Here is a 22,817-nt window from a genome sequence, read left to right on the forward strand (position 1 = left end):
AAATCTTATTTATGTTTGATTTTTTAGTTATGGTTTTGAATTTGGTTTTGATTTGTAAGTTATAAGGTTACAATTTTGTTTTGATTTTAGGTTAGGGATTTAAATTTGGTTTCTTTTGAACGGAAAATCCAATCTATTTCTAAACTATTCCTTAATTCTACCTATGTCCACAACGGAACTTAAACCATCGATTTCAAGGAGGACAACATCTGATACCGTTGGGCTATAAGCCTTTTACTTTTAAATTTGATTATTGATTTTCGCTTAATCTTTAAATGTGGTGGTGGTGATTGGTGGTATAATGGTGATCAAAGGTTGAGTTTTTTAGGTTCATTTTTTGTCGACAAGTTGGTGGTGGTGGGGTGATCCGGTGATGTTGGTATCAATAATGATGGTGATAATTGTTAGTGGAGTGTTGATCCTTTTATTTAATAATTAAAATAACAAATAACAAATAACAAAAACAAGGACACTTTTATCATTTTACATGCATTTAACGGATGAAAATTGACGGAGTTAACCTCAAGCAACACTAATACAACTTTTGAAAACCATAAGGACGGGCTACATTATCTTTTGAAAACCTAGACTCAAATTGTAAATAGATGTAAACTAAAGGTACCAAAACTGTAATTTACTCTATACTCTATATAAAGGCTCTAGGACTTGTCTTCGTCAAAACAATTAAATGATCCGTTGACTTGAGAAAGTTTAAACTTGAAATCAGAGCCGGCAACGGAATCCTCACAGATGGACTCCCACGAGTCATCGCCACCGTCTGTCAGCCGAGACTGGTTCTTCCCCTCTCCCTCCCCCTCCTTCACCCAACCCTCCTCCTCCTCCTCCTCCTCTCATCGTCATCATCTTCACACACCTCCTTCCCGAAGGTTCTCTACCTACCCTAAACCTTCTAATCCCTCTGCTGCCGGCCCGGCCTTGCGTACCACATCATCGTCTTCCGCCGCTTCCTCTCATCGTGATCTCAAGTATGCAGGATTCTCACGCCGTACTAATTTCTCTCGACGGTACCAAAGATCTATCACGCCTGAAGCGGATGCTCCATCAGTTGTACCTCAAATTCCCCAGAAATGTGATGTTTCCAACGACAAAACTTCTACTCCGGATAAGTTCATTGACTTAGTTGGTGGTCGGTTGAAACTCCGGTGGCAGATGGCATTTTTAGTGGCTGTCTGTTCTCTATCTATCTTTCAATTGTCTTGACTTTTGTTTTACATACATAATCGAATTGACTCGAGGTTTTGTCTTGTGTCCGTTTTGTGTGGTGCAGCTTCTGATTACCACCTTTTCTTCTTTGCTGCACAAGAATTTTTCGTTGCATAATCAGTCCAATGATCTTCAGGTAATAATACATCAATTGGATGCTTAATTGTTGCTAGAAAGTACAGTTTAGCTTCTAAGGTCAACCCTAGGACTTCACTGATGCACGATTCATGTCAATTATAAGATTATAACAACTGAATCACAGGAGTATGTCTATGCATACCTCACAAAATACGAATCAATAGAGACTCTTAAAGAGAATTATCCTTCTGATTTTACATTTCATTCCTTTTCTGGTTGTTCTGCTGTCTGTAGGCCCAGATTATGAAGCTCAATGGGAGATTACAACTCTGCAACTTACTAGAACCAATTGATATTGATGATCTAGACCCTCAAGACAGCACTAATCTTCCCAACAAGAGATTGAAAAGCATGGCATTGACTATCTCAGTTACACTTCTTTCTATACCTTTTCTGTTTCTCAAGTATGTGGAGTACATCTCAAAATCAAGATCACCTGACAATCTAAAGGAAGAGGCATCTTTAAACAAGCAGCTAGCTTATAAGGTTGATGTGTTCTTGTCAGTACGCCCTTATTCAAAGCCATTGGCATTGCTGGTTGCAACTCTTCTACTTATTGGTGTTGGTGGATTAGCACTTTTTGGTGTTACTGATGATAGCTTGGCAGATTGCCTTTGGTTATCATGGACATATGTTGCTGATTCTGGAAACCATGCCAACTCTGAGGGACTTGGTCCAAGGTTAGTTTCAGTCTCCATAAGCTTTGGTGGGATGCTTATATTTGCAATGATGCTTGGGCTCGTTACTGATGCAATATCCGAGAAGTTTGACTCTTTGAGAAAAGGAAGAAGTGAAGTTGTTAAGAAAGATCACACACTAATTCTTGGTTGGAGTGATAAATTAGTAAGTATTTTAACAGTTACAAACTTCAAATGTTTTTGAAACTACTAATACTGTTATGGATTCAGGGATCATTATTGAATCAACTTGCTATAGCAAATGAGAGTTTGGGTGGTGGGATTGTTGTAGTAATGGCTGAGAGAGACAAAGAAGAGATGGAATCAGACATTGCCAAGATGGAATTTGACTTTAGAGAAACATCTGTCATATGCAGAAGTGGAAGCCCTCTAATCTTAGCTGACTTAAAGAAGGTACAAAAACTTAGAAATGTTGTTTATGACATACAAACAAAGCAAAAACATAACAATTTGTTTATAAACTTCATAGGTATCTGTGTCCAAAGCACGTGCAATAATCGTTCTTGCTGAAGATGGAAATGCTGATCAGGTTATTTCCATAGTCCATAGACCATAATCCATATGACATGTAAAATGTAAACATAAGTTTCTTGTTTTTATGCATAAAATGATTATTAACAATAACACATATGGTTGTATGCAGAGTGATGCACGAGCTTTAAGAACAGTGTTAAGCCTAACAGGAGTGAAAGAAGGGCTTCAAGGACACATAGTGGTGGAGCTTGGAGATCTTGACAATGAGGTTCTTGTTAAGCTTGTTGGAGGGGATCTTGTTGAAACTGTTGTAGCACATGATGTAATTGGTCGTTTAATGATTCAATGTGCTCGCCAGCCTGGCCTTGCTCAGGTCAAAAAGTCAAAAATTCAAAAACCCATCTTTCTTTTAGTTTCTTTAACATAAATTTACAATCTTTTTTTGAAAAAAAACTGAGTGATTGTATATTTGTATATATAGGTGTGGGAAGATATTCTTGGATTTGAAAACTGTGAGTTTTATATAAAAAGATGGCCTGAATTAGATGGGATGCTGTTTGAAGATGTGTTGATTAGCTTTCCAAATGCTATTCCATGTGGAATAAAGTCAGTTTCATGTGGAGGAAAGATTATACTTAATCCTGATGAATCTTATGTTCTTCAAGAAGGTGATGAAGTTCTTGTTATAGCAGAAGATGATGATACATATGCTCCAGTAGCATTACCCAATGTAATTCTCTTTTTCTTTTTTCTTTCGAAAATAGTTTTATAAAGATATAAAAGTATGTGCACATAAACAAGGGGCGAATGGTGGCAAAAGGTGGAAAACTGGAAATGAAGTTTTATGAGTATAATAAATTTGGTCATCAGGTGAAAGAAGCACCATTCATACACATAACTCGACCAACAAGAAAGCCTCAGAAGATTCTTCTTTGTGGATGGAGGAGAGACATTGATGATATGATTGTGGTGAGTTCTATAAATCAAAAACCCTAATTTTATCTTTCTTGCATTCAAATGTTGCAGGTGTGGAGAGGAAATCTACCTAAAGAATTCATTGTTCCAAATTCCATGGAAAAGATACTTCTGTGTGGGTGGAGAAGAGATATTGAAGATATGATTATGGTAAAGTACTAAAGTCAACAACAAGGAATCTTCAGGGGCAGAATCGGAATCCGCACAACACTATTTCAAATAATTCATGTGCTACATTTTCATTTATGTTTTTTTTTCTTTGAAATTTTAATAGGTACTGGATGCTTTTTTAGCACCAGGTTCAGAGTTATGGATGTTTAATGAAGTTATTGAAGGTGTGAGGGAACAAAAGCTTATTGATGGAGGTTTAGACATTGAAAGATTGATGAATATAACACTTGTTCATCGTGAAGGGAATGCGGTCATACGTCGCAACCTGGAAAGCCTTCCTTTAGAATCTTTTGACTCAGTGAGTTGACTCAACTTAACTTAAGTCGCATTTTGGTTTTCCGATTCCGATTGACTTGGAATTCAAGATTCCCTTCTATGGTTATTATAGCATCATGAACTCTTATGTTGATCATGATTCATGGTTATTATAGATCTTGATTCCATTCTATGGTTATTATAGAATCTTGTTTTTCCGATTCCGATGGAATTGGAATTCAAGATTCCATTCTGTGGTTATTATAGAATCTTGAACTCTGATGTTGATCATGATTCATGGTTATTATAGATCTTGATTCTGGCTGATGAATCAGTAGAAGATTCAGCAATACAGGCTGATTCAAGGTCTCTTGCTACACTGCTATTAATACGTGATATCCAGGTACTTTTTAGGTATTTGACACAACATTGTGAAATAATTATAATTTTGTAAATTACATTTTTGGTCCCCGAATATAGTTCGTTTTTGCAATTTTGGTCCCGGTAAGTTTACTCTTGAGGTTTTTGTAACGTTTTTTGTCCCTGTTCCAAGTAAAATGACTGATTTTAGTCCCTGAGAATAGCTGATTTTTTTCACTTTTTGTCCCAAAGGTATAGTCATATTACTAACCAGGACGAAAAACGTTACAAAAACCTCAAATAAGGATCAAAATTGCAAGAGAAAACTTTTTGGGACCAATATGAAAAAATCAACTATGCTCAAGGACCAAAAATGTAAATCTCTTAAAATTATGTCATTGAAGTAGACAATAAGTCGTTTTAGTAGTTGTTTTTTTTTATATAATAAACAGACTTAAAATAGTGCAAAAACTAAAATACTAAATATAATATTTTTAATGTTATTGATACTATTTGTAGGCGAAGCGTCTACCCTATAGAGAAGCCAAGGCTTCTTCTCATGGTAGAAAAGGTAGTTTTTCACAAGGTTCATGGATAGGGGAAATGCAACAAGCTTCAGATAAATCGGTTATAATTAGTGAAATTCTTGATCCAAGGACTAAAAATTTATTATCAATGTCAAGGATTAGTGATTATGTTCTATCAAATGAGCTTGTTAGTATGGCATTAGCAATGGTTGCTGAAGATCGCCAAATAAATGATGTCCTTGAAGAGCTTTTTGCTGAAGAGGTAATCCTCATGAATTGCACTTTTTCCAATTTAGGAGTTGTTTGATATGCCTGTTACTAGTCTGATAAAAAGGTTGGGATTTGAGTCACAGATTGTTTCGTACCACACTTAGGGCCCATTTGATAGTTGTTGTCTGGGAAAATTTACTAACCGGGAAAGAAACCATGTTGTTTATGTTGTTTAATTGTACATCTGACTGACTGTGCTAAGTGATGAAAAATGACCATTCAGCCAGAAAGATGTGGTTTTAGGGCTTTCTGGGAAAGACATATCTTACCAGGAAAGACCTCTTTTTTGTGCAAATCAAACAGTTTTTCCAGCCCATTTAGCCAGAAAGATCTGTCTAGACCTAAAAAGATGTCTATCAAACAGGCCTTAGAAGCCTTTGATATTCGATCTTGAATGTCTCTTACTCAGTCCGACTTAATCAACAATTATCATACATTTTTGGGTTAAATGCATTTATTCTTATTACAATGTTGTAATTTGAAAAGTCCATTTTGTAAGTGATTATCTCTAACTTGTGTGTTTTTGTGGGGGAAGTAGGGGAATGAGATGCACATAAGGCAAGCGGATCTATACATTAAGGAAGGAGAAGAATTGAGTTTTTATGAAATACTTTTGCGTGCGAGACAAAGGAGAGAAATAGTGATCGGGTATCGTTTAGGGAATGTAGAGAAAGCTGTGATTAATCCTCCGGGAAAAATGGAGAAGAGGAGGTGGTCTCTGAAAGATGTTTTTGTTGTAATAGCGGAAAAAGAATGACATAATTTGTTAATGTACATATTCATATACATAGAAGAAATATATATATAAAAATTACACTTTTTTGATAAGAATTCTTTTTGATTTGTGATTTGACATTTTTTAATGACGTTTGGCTCTTGTATACTCTTTATTCATTTAATTGGTCAACATTAACATACAACAAATAAAGTTCGCTTAATTTCCTCTATAGTTCCATTAGTGTTTGCTATTTATAAGCAACTTTATTTAAAAATTAATTATTACTTTAATATATTAGTTATTAATTTTGTTTATAAAAAAGAAGCATAGAAGTATTTTGTTGCGGTAAAAAATTTGACATAAAAAATTTGGAGATCATTTATATTATAGAAATATATTTTTTTAAACAATCTTTATTATATGAAATTTATGTTGCAAGTGTATAAAGAATAGGGACTTCTACAAACCAAAAGTTGAATTTTAGTTTGGATAATAAATGTTTTATCTTATAAAATAATATAGTTTTAATTAGAAATTAATATAAAAACATGTTTTTAAAAAAATTGGGCATTTTACAAAACTTTGCCCTTGAATTTCTGATTCATTAAATACAAAACTAAAAACAGAAAGTGTACCCCCTCACGGAAGTTGTTTACATTCGATGCAAAAGGGAGCGCGCGAGAGTTATCTTTCGTTATTCTCGTTTGGATCTTTTCTTTTCTTCTCGATTTCTGTCTGGATTCACCTTTTTCATCATAAATTTTCTCAAGCAAATTTCCGGTTAGTTTTCTTTTCTCTCTAATCTATTATCCAATCTCTTTTTTCTTCTTTTCCAATTTCAGACTTAACCGTTGTTTTGTTTCATCGACACATGGCAATTTCTGCATCATGGGTTTTCATGAAATCAGGTTTTATTTACTTGCGAATTTGTGTTTATCTATATTTCAGATCCATTTCATTAGCTTGTTTGCAAGTGTTATTACCGCTGTGATCGCGTTTAGATTAAGTGCACTTGAATTTGCGGATTTTGAGATAATTTGTATTGGGTTTCCTTTTCTGGATTCAAGCTAGTTTGAATTAAAGTTTCTTCTAGTTTAATTCACTGATTTAGATGCTAAGAGTGAACTTAATTTCCAAAATTGGTCGAATAATTATTGCCTAATTAATTACTTACACCTATTTTCACATTTCCAATTCCTCTAGATTATCTGTATTCAGTTGCTTTCTAAACGATGCTAGATTCATAAATTCACTTACTTACCTTATCACGAATATAAACAAAGCCTTAATGATCACATACCTATTATGATTTTTGCTAATAAACCTCCTGCAAATCGGGAAATATCTGTGCTTTCAATCTCTCTATCCAATTTGAGGAAATGCAATTACATTATGATCTATATACATCTGCCCCTTTTGATGAGTAGCTTTTCACTTATCTTCTCCTCTTACATAAAGTGATGCTTTTAGTTTTAACCAACTAACCTCTGTATTTAATCTTCTTTCAGACTATAGGCTCAACCTTAATGTTGTCATAAACACCTAAAGCGGATTCATTATGAGATAATGGAATCACCTAAAGCTGGTGGATCAAGGAATACATCTGTGGTTATTCTTACACTTGATACAAGTGAGGTATATATCATTGTTAGTTTATCTACTAGAAGCGACACACAGGTCATTTACATTGATCCAACAACCGGATCTCTTCACCATGATCAAAAGCTAGGTTATGATGTTTTCAACTCCCAAGAAGAAGCACTAAACTACATCACAAATGGTTCAAAATTCATTTGCAAAAGTACAATTCATGCAAAAGCTATATTGGGATATGCAGTTCTTGGAAACTCAGCCTTATTGCTTGTTGCCACAAAGTTAACAGCTAGCATTCCATTTCTACCAGGTGGTGGTTGTGTATACACCATTAGTGAAAGCAAATGGATCAAAATCTTTCTTCAAAATCCTCAACCACAAGGGAAAGGAGAAGTCAAAAACATTCAAGAACTCACTGAACTTGAAATTGATGGAAAACATTACTTTTGTGAAACAAGAGACATCACAAGGCCATTTCCTAGTCGAGTTTCTGTAAAAACACCTGATGATGAATTTGTTTGGAATGGATGGTTTTCAACTGCTTTCAAAAGAATTGGGTTGGATCAACACTGTGTCATTTTGCTTCAGGTATTTGATGCTTTGTGACTTGAAAAGTTGAAATTACATTAATGCCCTTATCATCTCATTTGGTTTTTCTTCCTATACTTATAGGGATTTGTGGAATATCGAACTTTTGGAAGCTTAGGTCAGCAAGATGGAATTGTTGCTCTTATAGCTAGGCGTAGTAGGCTGCATCCTGGCACTCGATACTTAGCAAGAGGCTTAAATTCTTGTTATAGCACAGGTAGATTGTCAAAAATAGCAACCTACTTTACTCTTTTTTACCAATATATACAATGCACTTTATTTTTTACTCATAATAGCAACATACTTACATTTATTTACTGATAAAGAGCATCCATAATAGGAGCTTTTTCAATGATTCGGTGGGCCCCATAGGTTTTCAACCAATTGTAGACAGACAACTTATACAAGGGTCCCACAAAAAAGCAAATTGAAAAAGCTTTCTTATTGTAGAGATAAAATAAACTTTTTCATGAAAAAGCTCCCTTATTGTTGATGCTCTAATAGCAACATATAACAAATAAATTACATTGCCTATATTTGCAAAAAGGGTAAAGTATGTTGCTATTCTCAACAATTTTTTCTTTGTGCTTTTAAGGCTGTGTTTGGCGCACCACAGTTAGCTGATAAGCTATCTTGTTTTTCGAGCTTGTATAAATTGTCATGTTTGGCAAGTCAAAAAGTAGCTGATAAGCTAGTTTTTTTTAAAAAAGCTACTTTAAAGCTGTATTTGGCGCGCCACAACTAACTTATTTTTCAAGTTTTTTTAGGTTGTTATGTTTGTCAAGCCAAAAAGTAGCTTATAAGCTAGCTTTTTAAAAAGCTACTTAGACTAGCTTTTCAGGAGTTTTTTTAAAATTTTCCAAATATACCCCTTGATTAGTTATAGAAATCATATTCTTTTTAATACCCTTTTACGTCATTTTATATCTTTCAGCTAGCTTATCATCTACTTTTTACCAAACGTCAAATTTTATCAGCTAGCTTTTCAGCTATCAACTAGCTTTTCATATAACAGCTAGCTTTTCAGCTGGTACGCCAAACATAGCCCAAGTAGCTTTTTGAAAATTTTCCGAATGTACCCTTAATTAGTTATAAATCTTTCAGCTAACTTATCGGCTAGTTTTTACCAAACGTTATTTTTTGTCAGCTAGCAGCTAGCTTTTCAGCTATCAGCTACCAGCTACTTTACCAAACATAGCCTGATTAACATCTTTATGAAATAGGAAATGAAATTGAGTGTGAACAACTTGTATGGGTACCAAAAAGAGATGGACAAAATGTGCCTTTCAACACATACATATGGAGAAGAGGCACTATTCCCATATGGTGGGGTGCAGAGCTAAAGATGACATCAGCAGAAGCAGTAATTTACATTTCTGACCGTGACCCTTACAAAGGAAGCGCGCGATATTACCAAAGATTAACCAAAAGATACGATTCAAGAAACAAGGGTATAAATGGAAACCAAAATAAAACAAGTTTCGTCCCCATTGTATGCATCAACCTTCTTAGAAACGGAGAAGGAAAATCCGAATCCATTTTAGTCCAACATTTCGAAGAATCCTTAAATCACATCCGGTCAAACGGTCAACTCCCTAACACAAGACTTCACTTAATAAACTACGATTGGCATACAAGTATCCGATTCAAAGGTGAACAACAAACAATTGAAGGACTTTGGTATCATTTAAAATCTCCCACAATCTCCATTGGGATCACAGAAGGTCATTATTTACATTCTCGTGAAAATATCCAAGAAGCTGGTGATGTCATCGTTTACAATGATGACATCATCGGTTGCTTTCGCTTACACGTGCATCAAAACGGTGTGATTCGTTACAACTGTGCGGATTCTTTGGATAGAACAAATGCTGCTAGCTATTTTGGTGGGCTACAGGTGTTCACTGAACAATGTAGGCGACTTGGGATTTTTCTTGATGCTGACGTGGCGTTGAAGCCAAGTGGATCGCCAGCGAGGACAGATAAATCGTGGAAGAGATTTGATATGACATTTGAGGAGTTTAAAAGGTCGACTATTTTGTCACCTGTTTGTCAGTTAGCTGAGCTTTTTTTAATTTCGGGGGATATTCATGCAACTATTTATACGGGTTCTAAAGCAATGCATAGTCATATTTTGAGTATTTTTAGTGAAGAAGCAGCTAAAAATAAACAGTTTTCAGTTGCACAAAATGTGAAGATAACACTTCAAAGAAGATATAATAATGCAGTTGTGGATAGCTATCGACAGAAACAGTTAGAGATGTTTCTTGGATTAAGGCTTTTTAAGCATCTTCCTTCAATATCAATTCAACCTTTGCATGTATGTAACTTTTTCAAAAATGATCCAAAGTTGAAACCTTTTTCAGTTTTGGTCCTTGTGTAAAGGTTTTAATTTTATATGGATTTTGGTTCTTAGAAGGTTGAAATAAGAACCAAAATGGATATGAAACTTTGAAATAAGGACCAATTTTGAAAAATGTTTTTGTGATTATCGATTATTTTATATTTATGAAAACATCTAATATGACATTATATATATTTTGTTTTCTTATTAGGTGCTAAGTAGACGATCTGGTTGTCTTCTAAAACCGATTGCTAGCATTGACTCAAGTTCTGATGATGGAGACAGTCTTCTTAGTTTTAAACATAAAAATCTCATCTGGGTAACTATAGTTTATTTTATTTAAGGAATTATAAACACGGGTGTTAAATATTAGCCATTTATCCCAAAAAAAAAGAGCCCACTTTAAAAAAAAATTCCTAAAATCATGAAAGTAGTTTATGGTAGTTTATAAGCTAGCTTGAGATAGCTTATTGATAAGCTAGCTTATAAGCTAAAAGCTAGCTTTTCAGCTAATTCATCATCCAATATATAATTTGGATTGATTTTTGTACAGATTTCCCAACAGGCGGCGGATATAATTCAACTTTTTATCTACCTTGGCGAGCCTTGTCATGTTTGTCAACTTCTTCTCACAATTTCACATGGTGCAGACGATTCAACATATCCATCAACAGTCGATGTCAGAACAGGACGCGATCTTGATGAGCTTACACTTGTTTTAGAGGTTTCACTTTACAAGTTTTTTTAAAAAATCAAGAAATAGCAACCTACTTTCATTAATTTGATACATTAGGGCTAATTAAGTAATTAACATGGGTCTTTCTTTGCTTACAATATAGGGAGCTTCCATTGCTAGATGTGTTAATGGTACAAACATGGTGATACCAATACCGGGGCCCATTAGTGACGATGACATGGCGTTCACAAGAAGTGTAACGACCCCACCTACCCACAAACCTAAGTTACCGTTTTTATATGATTTCGAAGGTCGCGAGGGCAATTTGGACTTTCTCACTCGGGTGGTTGTTCTCACATTCTACCCATCTGAGTCTACCACTTCCCCTGTCACTATCGGTGAGGTACATTATGTTTTTCACTTTCTTGTATTTTACATTTTTACCCTTCGTATGTATGTGTGTGTGTTTTTCTATATCTTTTCCATGTGTTTGTAGGTGGAGATACTTGGGATTTCTCTTCCATGGAGAGACATAGTTGCGTCTGAAAAGCTATGGGAACGTTTGAATAGTATCAAAGAGAACAATCCGTGTGTTATTGCTTTGACAAATGACATAGCGCCACCTGGCAAATCTGATACAATGGATCTCTTGTCAGGTGATGACATCGTTTCAGAATCTGTTTCACAGCCAATGACAGAAATCAGTTTGCTTGATCATGGTTACATTGAAGACAATAAAACAAATTCAATACAACAAGATAAAATACAAACCAAAGGGGACGTAGCAGCGCTTCAGTACATAACTTGCTTCAAAATGTTGTCAGCTTTACATGGGGTATGAATTATGATATGGACATTACTATTTTCTTTAGATTATTCAAGAAGAAGAAAAAAAAGTGACTATGGAGTTTTGCAGGGTAACAAATTAGGGTTTAAAGAAGGGATGAAACTTGAAATCGAACGTCTTAGGCTCAATCTATCTGGTGTTGAACGCGATAAAGCTTTATCATCAATTGGAATCGATCCAGAAAGTATAAATCCGAACGTGTTAATAGAAGAATCTTATATTTCTTCATTATGTAAAGCCGCAAATGCGGTTGCATTTCTAGGTCAAGCTTCTTTAGAAGACAGAATTATTGGTGCGATTGGTCTTGATATTATCGAAGATGAAAAAATCGATGTGGATTTTTGGAATATTAACAGAATCGGGGAGAGTTGTTGCAGTGAATCGTGTCAAGTTCATATGGGGACTTCGACTTTGAATTCTTCTTCTTCACAGTCGATTTATTTATGCTCTGCGTGTAATCGGAAGGTTTGTAAAGTTTGTTGCGCGGGAAAAGGTGCTGTTCTTGTTCTTCAGAATCGTGGTGTTAATGAACGGTGTTTATTGATGGATGGGGTTATTTGTAAGCTGTGTTGTGATGATAGTGTTCTTGATGCGTTGACTTTGGATTATCTTAGGGTTTTGATTAGCGAGAGAAGAAGTAGGGATGCTGAAACGGCGACGTATAAAGCTTTGGGTGAAATTGTAGGGAGGAATTATATCGCCGGAAAAAGGGAGTCGTCGACTGATAAAAATGGAGATGTCAAGGCGGCGCTTCAACAATTACTCAATGGAGAAGAATCGTTGGCTGAATTCCCATTCGGAAGCTTTCTGCACTCGGTATTATCTATAGATCATTTTATCTTCCCTTTTACATGTTAAAATATCATTAATAACTAGTTTTAGATCTGAATTGTTCATTATTTCTGTTGTTCTTATAGATTGAATCAGCGTCAGGCTCAGCACCACCATTGTCGTTGCTTGCACCTTTGAATACCGGATTAAAACAGTCGTACTGGAGAGCACCTCCGACCACCTCTTCTACTGAGCTTATTATCGTTCTCGGCAATCTCTCTGATGTCTCCGGCGTTATCCTTGTCGTTAGTCCCTGTGGCTATTCCATGTCCGATTCCCCCATCGTAAGTAAACCACGTCACACAGTGGAATCCCCAATTCCAGTTCCAATTCCGTTATACCAAACTCATTCATAATTTCATATTCTGTTATTGTTTAGGTGCAAATTTGGGCAAGCAACAAAATACACAAGGAAGAAAGATCGTGTGTCGGAAAATGGGATGTGAAATCAATGCTCACATCTTCGCCGGAGCTTTGTGGCCCAGAAGAATCCAATATTCAAACGCCTCGCCACATCAAATTCGACTTCCGAAATCCTGTGCGATGTCGTATGATTTGGATAAAATTGAGTATCCAGAAAGTTGGATCGAGTTCCGTGAGTTTCGAGAACGATTTCAATCTTTTATCCTTTGATGAAAGTCCGGCCTCCGATCCCGGCGGCAGACGCGCCTCCATAGCAGGAACATCGGAAACTATTCCGTCTCTGCACGCCAAAAGAATTCTCGTAGTTGGATTTCCGGTGAAAGCGGATATAAGGCGGTCGTCGTCGCAGAGATCTGAGCATGCTAGTAGCATCAAAAATTGGCTGGAGAAACCGCCATTGTTAAACAGATACAAGGTACGATTTTCCGATTAAACTTTTTTCCGATTACATAAACATCATCGCAGGATTTGAATTTATCTTTTTGTTGCAGGTTCCGATTGAATCCGAGAAGTTGATCGAGAACGATCTGGTTTTGGAACAAAACATGTCTCCATCTTCACCGGTGGCAGCAGGCTTCCGGCTCGATGGTTTTAGCGCTATAAAACCTCGATTAAAACATTCACCTTCAACATTGGAAGCAGTACCTACAGTTTTCGAACATCGATTCATATCTCCACCGGTATTAAGTATTCAAGTATCGACATTAAAGGTACTCCGAGCACCAAAAATGTCTTGTATTTTAGATTACGGTGGTGGTGGCGCTGGATATAATCAATTGTTATGATGTATACTTTCAGGGGTTGTCGGAGGAGACGGTGGTGGTTGCAGAGTACCGGATACCGGAGGTGAAGAGTGGAACGGCGATGTACTTTGATTTTCCTAAAGCGATGAACAGTCGAAGAGTACGATTCAGGCTGGTCGGAGATGTTGCTGGGTTTGCCGATGATCCGGAAGACGGCGGCGATACAGGGCGGCCGTTGGCGGCGGGGTTGTCTTTGTTAAACCGGATTAAGTTATACTACTATGCCCACCCTGCTGATCTTGGCAGATGGGCTGGCCTTTCTGGTATATGAGTGAATTTTTTATTATTTAAAAAGAATTATTTTGTAATTTTTTTTTCTAGTTCAGAATAATCGATTTCATTTTATTTCAGGGGTGTTTCGAGTTTATGAGAGATTGTAGTTTAGATTCTTTTAGGGTAAAAAAATAAGTTTTGACAAACGTGTAAAAATTTGTTACAATAAAACTAACATCGAGTATAAATTATTTGATTATTAATTTGTTGTGAATAAAAAATATGGTTCAACAAGTTTAAGAATTATTTCCTCCTTCTTAAGGTATTCAACATGCATGTCATGCATAAGGTATAAAATTCCATATGGCCCCCGACCACATATCTCTACCTTTATCATGGGAAGACCATGATTGTGCTTGAGATTTCATTTTAAGTTCTTTTATTCATTTAATTTATAAATGTGGGAAAAATAGATTTAAAAAAAAAATGTTTCGATTAGTTTTTGGTGACAAAAGTTAATAAGTTAAAAATTGTATGATTAACTTATTGATTTTTGCTTGTTTTTTATTCTAATAAGTCATAAATCATTTCAGTAAGTCATAAATTATAACTTCTTCAAAATTCTTTTTCAAAGGCTAAACCAAAAGTTGTTTTAAAAGTCTTTATTAGATATCCAAACATTTTTTTTTAATTTATTGACTTTTCAAGAAGTCAATAAGTTAAAAATAAGTTTTTAGATGAAATCTCAAACATCCCCTAAGAGTCCCCCTAATAAATAGACATGCATGTGTCGATTCGTGATGATATCATAAAGTTTAATGTGGCCATAGACCAACAACGATCGTTGGTGACCCATTAACCACCCTGGATGCGATAGTTATAGGCACTGATGAAATGGTTCAAGGAGAAAAATAATAATAATAATAAGTGTTTAGAAGGTAAGGAAGAACTAGCAACCCACAAGCCATACCTAAACCATCTAGTTAGAATAAGATATTTCTACACACAACTCCAAAAAGGAGTTAAGCAAAACACTATGAAAAAATCATGACATATTCACATGAAAACTAATAGACATGGATGTTGTCTCAAACAATATCACGTAATACAAGCATAACATTAATCCGACTTGTCATCTGGTGAAACAAAATAAGAGAACACATGATAGAGATCAGAATGTTGCTCAACAAGCTAACAAAGTTTGACATCGTACAAGAATTGACCCTTCCTACATGAATCGCCAACCCAATATTCATAATAAAAAAATGCATGACAGACATGTATCTACTAGGTAGACCTAAATAAAACATGTTCAAAAGACTACTATCAAATACTCGAAATAAGCTAGAAGGTTGATGTGACCTTATAACATGGTGAGAAGACGTTCTATACCAAACAAGGTATATTTCCTACCAAAATACGATGTCTATGACGAAGAATGACAAAATAATATACTAGTAACTGTAAATGCTTAATAGGTTAATAGAATATTTGATGAGAAAATAGACAGGACATATAAGTCTACATCAACGATAAGGTTATCAAAGGAAAAATGTACATTGCCCTAATCACCAACATTGAGTAGACATTCAACCGACTACACAAATCGAATATGAAACTCAACACGACCAGAGTTATTTCGGTGTCAAAAGCAAAAAGCTCTTAGCATAAAAGAAAACCAATGATGGGTCCCATGAAAACCTAAAAATATGGACGTAGTAACACAAATTAAAGTAGCAAGAGCAATCAAGGACATGTAGGTACTAGACTATAAGCTGGAAACACTTAGTCAATCTTATCTAAATTGGCGAAAAAATCACTATCATTTAAAAAAAAGGTGAAACGGAACAAAAACAAGAATAAAGAACTGTTCGAATGGGATTCTATTATTGAATTTAAGGTGCCTCAAAAATGGCTTAGAAATCTCTTTATACATAAGGAGCTAAATTTAACAAGTATTGTAAAATTTTCTGAAAATAAAAATTGACATGAAATTCCCCTAATTAAGCTACTAAAATAGGACATGAAAAGCAAAAATTAAGATGCAACGCCCGTGTTTCTGGGCTATGCATTAATGACGATATAATAGTCTAGGTCAACCATTGGAACTCGTTTTGAAGTAATAAGAATGAATAGTCTTAATAAAATTTGTAGTATATGTTATAAGGATTCCGAATATATAAAGAATGCCGAAATCCGAGTTATAACGAAGAAGTTATGACCTATCGAAGTTTCGCGACAGAACCAGCACGACACAGCTCGACGTAAATAGTGAATTTACGATAAAGCAATATTTGGCTTTATCGATCTAAAAGAAAGTCGTAGAATACATTAAACCGAGAGCGTGCATAAAGAGAACGCCCAAATCTGACTTCGTATGAGGAAGTTATGATTTTTCTAAGTTTCAACTTAGCGGTATGCAGCCCAAATCTCGAAATTGAGATCGAGGGATCTTTGGCCGAAACAATCTAAACGAGAATCGAATGTCTCGTCGATAGTAGTTCAACGGTAAAAAGACAGACGAAAACGGACGTCAGATGAAGAAGTTATGAATTTTAACGGAGTTTTCCTGTCCCGGCCTACTAAAAATACTATAATAAAAATAAAGTCAAAATTAGCCGACGGAGTCTAAACGAAAGTTGTAGAGCATAATCTCACCTACGCGTGGATATAAAGAACATCCAAAACGAAGCTCGTATGCGAGAGATATAAATTTTTGAAGTTCGGGGCACGAACTTCCACCAGTGTCAGAGTTCACGACGTGAATAGGGTGTTCACGACGTGAACAGGTAATTGACACCTTCCAGAGCAAGTGGACTGACGACGAACGCCATGACCTGAGCAGGACCAAACTCACGACGTGAACATTTGAGGTTCACGACGTGAATCCAGAAATTTGGCCCTATAAATAGAAACCAAAGGTCAGCCGAATATGGTTGCTAATTCATCACTCCCTCACTCTCTATACCCTCTCTAAGCCATCTTGAAGCACCCCCGAAGTCCCGATATCATCCTAATACCCGAAGCAAGTCCCGAAGCCCCGAAGATCCCGAGAAAAAGAGTTTTCGAGCCGAAACTCTGCCCGCGAGAAGCCCGGTTTCTGAGAAAACATCCCGGCTTCATCGAAGAATATTACTTTATAGAGTCGTAGTGCTGTCCGATCATCGTCTTATCAAGTGAGTGCATAGTCCCTTTCATGAACATGATTTTAATACAAGTATTGTTTGAATGTATTAAATACTATATGTTTTGTGTGAGTTATTTGATGATGTCTGAATTAAGTGTTAAAGAACATACGTGATTGTTTATGATAACTTAGGTTAAAGAGTAAACCTAAGGTTTGTTATAATGGTTATGGGGTAGTATCTCTTTATGAGTACGAGTGAGATATATACGGAGAATAGAACTTTAAAATATGTCATTGATCCGGAAGCATGGATTAGACATAGTTATTCGTCCCTAGTCCTAGAGTATGGATTGGACTTAGTTAATTATCATTAATCTGGGAGTATGGATTAAGACTTAGTCAGTTGTCATTAATCCGAGAGTATGGATTAAGACATAGTCAGTTGTCCTTAGTCCGGAAGTATGGACAGGACATAGAATTTGTCATTAATCCGGGAGTATGGATTTAGACATAGACCAATTGTCCCTTATCCGGGAGTATGGAATGGGCACTGATGTGACCTGAACTACAACCGGATTTGCGCCGGTGAATCAGGTTCCTCGTTGCCTCTGCAAGATCACAAGAAAGAGAGGCCGTCAGCCGTTTCCCGGGAGGGTGCTCCCGGAAGAACGCTCCGACGGTCAAGTTAGAAGGTATCTAGGGTTTTTTGTGTCTTCTTTTAGAGAGAAGAGCTTACCTTGTGAGTCCGAGGGTGCATCCTTTTATACCTAGCGTTCTTGCCCAGTCCGTACTGGACAAGATCGCTTTTTGGGGAGACAAGATCAGAGGCGCTGATTGGAGGGTCGTGCGTCCTCAACCGTTAGAGCGCTCTTATTGGCTATGACGGTAATGGCCTGATCCCACTGTTTGTCTCCTGATCGTCTCTTTTGTCTTGGAGCTGGGAGCGTTCTTTGGCGGGCGCGAGCCCCTCGCCTGGGCATTCTGTCCCCAGACGCACTGGCAGGCGCTGAGCCCGCTGGGCTTAGCCCGACTGGAATACTCGGCGCTTCGGTTAGGCGCGATTATGTCGTGCCGTCTAAGGCATGTCATCAAGTCCCCCAGTCTGGTAGCCGTAGCGTTGCAGCGCTAGTTACGGCGTTCCGGGCTTAATTAGCTTACACGTGTTGGTTTTTCTTTACTCGCCGTTCCGCCCTTAATGGCGACGTGACTACGCATGATGGCTGGCAGTTACGTCATCGTGTCAGACATTTAAAATGCCCCGCCCTTTCCGTTTCTTCATAAAAATGCTTATAGGGTTTCTTTTTGCCTTCACTCTTCCTTCATCCTTCTTCGTCTTCCTTTCTCTGTGTTTTTCTCCTTTATCCTCCTCTATGGCGAGTCTTCCTGGCATCCTTCCCTCCGCCGCTGAATACCGCCAGCTTGAAATTTCATATGGTTTATCTTCTGTGGAGGGTGTGGAATTTCCTTCTCCGGGTTCTAGCATCTCATCCCCCCTTCTGGCAAAATCGGGGTTTATTTGAAAACCCTAGACGCTGGCATCCATTTCCCGTTGACGGACTTTCAGGAAGAAGTTCTCCAGAAGGATGGTTGCAGCTTGCAGATGCTGACCCTAAATGTTGTTAACAAAGTGGTAGCATTCGAGATGATCTGCAGGGCCAATGGCTATCTTCCCGATTATTTCGTGTTTAAGTACTTCTTCAGATTCTGCGTCACCGGAGATAAGTGCACCTTTTCAGTCCGGCAAGGAGGACATGCTCTAGTTCCCGACGGACGAACCCCCAAGAACTGGCAGGATAAGTGGCTATGGGTGAATCAAGAAATGGTTGGGAGTGGTCGGTATCGTGCAAATACCTTTGCTAATACTATCCCCAAGCTTTTCCCCCACAATCAGGGCGTTGCTGATTACCTAAAGATTGTCCAAGTATCTCCCGAGGACTATTCTGAGGCCCTCCTCTCTGGTGTAGGGATGAGTCCCTCTTGGAGGCGTCGTGGCAAAATGGCGGCGTTCTTTTGCAACGTTGACGGTAAGTGCTTTGCTTGGCTTTTTCCTTTCCTCTTTCCCTTCTCTCTCTTTTTTTCTTTTAGGTGACTGATACTTCACGTTCTGGCCTCCCCAAGTGCTGAATCATCTTTGTCTATGGATGAGGCTCTACGGAAAAGCTACCGGGGCAAGCTGGAGTACCGCGAGGTGGATCTAGTTGACCGGCTCCCTCCACCTCGCCGGGTGGTCCAGCTTGCTTTGACTGCTGCCCCTTCTACTTCTCCTACAGGCGAGTCGACGTCGAAGACGAATCCCTTCCATGCTCGCCCTATTTCTGCTATCATGCCTCTGGGTAGTACCCTCTCCTCTTCCATGGAGAGTAGTGAGGAGAGCAAAGAGGGTATCATCGCTGATGTTCGGCGTATGCAGGCAAAGAGGAAAGCTGTCTTGGCCATGGGTGAACCGATTACCGGCGCACCTAATGTCGCCAAAAGAATTCAGACCAGGCGTAGCTTTTCCCGCCTGTTGAATTCTATGGCTTCCATGCCAACCGGCGTGGTTGTGATCCCTGATGACGACGCGCAACAGTCCGAAGGGACCCATGGGGCGTGTGATCAGCCCGTTGTTTCGTCTATCTCACCCATACCTGTTCCAAGTGTTCCGTTTCTTCCTTCGAAGATTTCTCCTGTCAAGTGTTGGGTTTTGAGCATTCTAACACTCCTATGGTGTACATGCAACCCTATAAACCTTGGATCTATATTTTCTCTATTATACATGCAAATATTAACTATTCCAAGGTTTCATCCTAACTAGCATATTATGAAGCACCTATACTACAAAGTTCTAGTTAGATGACATACCTTTTGATGTAGCTTGATGTCTTCAAGCTTTAAGAGCTTAGCCCCAATAGTGTGGAAGCCTCAAATGGAATCACAAATCACCAAAACACCTTGGAAGAACTTGAGAGAATATGTATGCACACTAAAATCGGCCCACTCTTATTTTCACACACTTGTACCAATTTTGTGAGCCAAGGACCCCTTTATATATTATGGAGGATTAGGGTTACATCCATGTAAACCCTAATACCCATGACCTTTCATTTACATAGGATCCATGGGTTAAAAGCTCCATGGACCATCCATGAAAGCTTAGCCCAACCGCCCATTCCATATATATAAGAGTCCATATTTAATTAGTTCTTTTTGATCACTTAATTAATTCTAAATTAATTCTTGATCAATACTAATTAAATAATATGATTCCATATTAATATATTAGAACTTATAATATATTAATATAAATCATAAATATACTATTCTCAAAATTCTATCCATATAAATTGTGCCGGTGAAGTGCAACCCAAATGGACCATGCCGGGTCGGGTCAAGTACATACCAAATATAGTTATGGACTTAGACATTAATCCAACAGTCTCCCACTTGGATAAGTCTAAAACTATTATTGAGTATGACTTCAAAACCTAACTGGCAATCGTAGCTCTTAAAGCCGCTGTCGAACTCTGACCTTGTCAATGACTTGTCTATTAGATAAGGGATCATATATTCCTCCATTCTAGATATCATATGGACTGAGACATGGATTATAATCATTCTCTCTGTCCATTTGTTGTTTCCTGATTTTCGATTTATGATGACTGACTGATTGAACAAATCAAATCAGTCCTGGCTTGGCCAAGCACTCACATGTGTCATCGCTAAATCATCGAGGGGCCCACAGATATCGCTTTTATCCCGAAGGTAAAAGGAATGGATAAACTTCGACTCATATGGCTTGTTCTACTACTTGTTGAATCATACACAAAGGCACGTTTTATAACATCGAGTTACCAATGCGTTTTCGTGCAATCAATGTATAACCAACTCATAGTAACAACTCATATCTCTAGGTTTTAAGAATATAAGATATTATCGTCTCATGATCACTCGTGATAAAATCCATGAAGTGATTCAAATGAGCGCGGGTTGAATCCAATACTCAGAACTTATGAGCACTCATGAGTGTTGTAGCACCACTTTGTCCACCAACTTGGACCTCTACAAACCAACCCATGACAGTCTTGATTCATATCTACTTCCAACATATGACCGACTGTGGATGGTTTGAATAACTTAATCATTCAGGAAGAGCGACTTAGTTATTCTAGAAGTCAAAACATGCAAAGTGAAACACAAGAATAAATGAATCAAATATGGTATCAAACCCTATGAATATAAATAAACACTTTTATTTATCACCATACTGATTACTCATTATTCATTGTTTCGGTTTTATCAACTTTATACTTGAATTAAAAACACTAGTTGTCCCATGCTCCAAGCATGTACACTATGTTTTTCTCAAACAATAGCTTTGCCATACACCAAGTATGCACTCTATGTTTGTCTTTGATCCTTACTTTGTGAAATAAACCAATTGAACATAATTTCAATGATTCTAATTTCACACTCCTAAATCCTTATCGAAAAATGTGAGAATTTCAAATTCCTATCATTTATCGAAATCTGTTTAGATTTTAAACTTATATGCACTGACCCTCCTGTAATGAATATGTACAAAGTCACAAAGACTTGTCAACAGTCATTATAAGGTATTCCAATGGAGATCAACTCCATGGAAACTAAGTCTCATATTCAAAGTACATTGCTTTGGACATGCTTCTTGCATTAAGTTTTCTAATCTTACACAGATAACTTCCACCTATGGAGACAACTCCATATTCTCATTTTGACTATCACTTCTAAATAAGAGATGCCTCTTTTCAGAACATGTCAATATGGTCCTTCCAAAATTAGCACTATACTTCCAACTGTCCCTGAGCAACCAATCTTTGGTAAACCTCAGATTGTCCTCGACAATTGCTTAATCATTTTAGTCATATCCAATTCTAGACCTTTTCCCTTCTTAATGCCTCTGGCATTTGGAAAAATTTAGAAATGACAAATATTATAGCACATGCAATCGATCTTGTACCCAAAGCAAATGGTACACGATTCATGATGTCTCACATAAAGACATGATTCTAGACCAGTCTTTTGCTACAATATTTTTATTTGCCATGTTTTCAAAATTTGACTATGAAGAGGGATGCCGTAATCATAATCGAATTTTGAGAACGCAATATATAGAATTTCCTTAAGTTGAATCAATCCAACATGAAATTCATATATATATTCTTGACTAAAGATGATTAAGGTCTCAATCTAAGCCTTTAGAACTGAAATGAAGTATATCCTCTCCCTTAATTATAGCAAAACAACTTTTTCAATCCCTGCAGCCTCACGAATTGAAACTTTTGTTTTCTATAATTAACATTGCTAACTTGCAACACTAACAATAATTATCATGCTCCCACTAACATGATGATTATTAACATAACACTTATGCTCCCACTAGCTTTGACATGTACTCAGAAATCAGCTGGACTTCTAGAAATCAATACTTTATTGACTTTCTTACCAAAGTTCATATTTCTGATACGAGATGCTTTGATAAAACTTTATCAAAATCATACACCTTTCCTTAGATAGCATGCATGTGTGTCTAAACAATTTCAGAAC

At 37.0% G+C, this 22,817-nt stretch overlaps 2 protein-coding genes and 1 long non-coding RNA gene across 4 annotated transcripts; 2 read left to right on the forward strand and 1 right to left on the reverse strand.

Annotated features, from left to right (window-relative positions):
* Positions 1–691: 691 nt before the first annotated feature.
* On the forward strand, positions 692–5,923 carry LOC145159189 (ion channel CASTOR-like). Of its 2 annotated transcripts, none has more exons than XM_079078132.1 (12): positions 692–1,188; positions 1,289–1,360; positions 1,597–2,205; positions 2,271–2,453; positions 2,530–2,589; positions 2,704–2,907; positions 3,016–3,264; positions 3,405–3,503; positions 3,784–3,978; positions 4,246–4,338; positions 4,815–5,084; positions 5,631–5,923. In XM_079078132.1, exons 1-12 carry the CDS (start codon positions 751–753, stop codon positions 5,847–5,849), a joined length of 2,691 nt encoding a protein of 896 aa, XP_078934258.1. In that variant the 5' UTR covers positions 692–750; the 3' UTR covers positions 5,850–5,923. The 2 variants fall into 2 exon arrangements, with proteins under 2 accessions (XP_078934258.1, XP_078934251.1); XM_079078125.1 differs by lacking the exon at positions 3,405–3,503 and adding an exon at positions 3,561–3,659.
* A 529-nt stretch (positions 5,924–6,452) lies between these two features.
* Positions 6,453–14,391, forward strand: LOC145159203 (putative phosphoinositide phosphatase SAC9). The gene is made up of 13 exons (XM_079078144.1): positions 6,453–6,590; positions 7,319–7,991; positions 8,076–8,208; positions 9,215–10,311; positions 10,547–10,654; positions 10,889–11,059; positions 11,175–11,414; positions 11,508–11,846; positions 11,928–12,674; positions 12,776–12,973; positions 13,069–13,527; positions 13,604–13,822; positions 13,911–14,391. The coding sequence occupies exons 2-13, from the start codon at positions 7,377–7,379 to the stop codon at positions 14,184–14,186; spliced, it is 4,602 nt and encodes a 1,533-aa protein (XP_078934270.1). The 5' UTR covers positions 6,453–6,590; positions 7,319–7,376; the 3' UTR covers positions 14,187–14,391.
* LOC145159213 (uncharacterized) lies at positions 10,838–11,894 on the reverse strand. Its single transcript, XR_013737556.1, has 2 exons — positions 11,783–11,894; positions 10,838–11,688 (listed from the first exon to the last, which is right to left on the reverse strand). It is a non-coding gene; the product is annotated as an uncharacterized LOC145159213 (long non-coding RNA).
* Positions 14,392–22,817: the final 8,426 nt, after the last annotated feature.

The sequence above is a fragment of the Lactuca virosa genome, chromosome 1, assembly GCF_052849685.1.
Source record: "Lactuca virosa cultivar CGN04683 chromosome 1, Lactuca_virosa_CGN04683_v6, whole genome shotgun sequence".
NCBI lineage: Eukaryota > Viridiplantae > Streptophyta > Magnoliopsida > Asterales > Asteraceae > Lactuca > Lactuca virosa.

What these genes read in the sequence shown, in the direction of transcription:
- LOC145159203 (XM_079078144.1), top strand. Translation starts at nt 7,377, where the DNA reads ATGGAATCACCTAAAGCTGGTGGATCAAGGAATACATCTGTGGTTATT. An exon ending in AACATAAAAATCTCATCTGG is followed by an intron (nt 10,655 to 10,888) that starts GTAACTATAGTT and finishes ATTTTTGTACAG; the next exon opens with ATTTCCCAACAGGCGGCGGA. An exon ending in TTCAAGTATCGACATTAAAG is followed by an intron (nt 13,823 to 13,910) that starts GTACTCCGAGCA and finishes GTATACTTTCAG; the next exon opens with GGGTTGTCGGAGGAGACGGT.
- LOC145159189 (XM_079078132.1), top strand. Translation starts at nt 751, where the DNA reads ATGGACTCCCACGAGTCATCGCCACCGTCTGTCAGCCGAGACTGGTTC. An exon ending in GCCAGCCTGGCCTTGCTCAG is followed by an intron (nt 2,908 to 3,015) that starts GTCAAAAAGTCA and finishes TTGTATATATAG; the next exon opens with GTGTGGGAAGATATTCTTGG. An exon ending in CTTTAGAATCTTTTGACTCA is followed by an intron (nt 3,979 to 4,245) that starts GTGAGTTGACTC and finishes TGGTTATTATAG; the next exon opens with ATCTTGATTCTGGCTGATGA.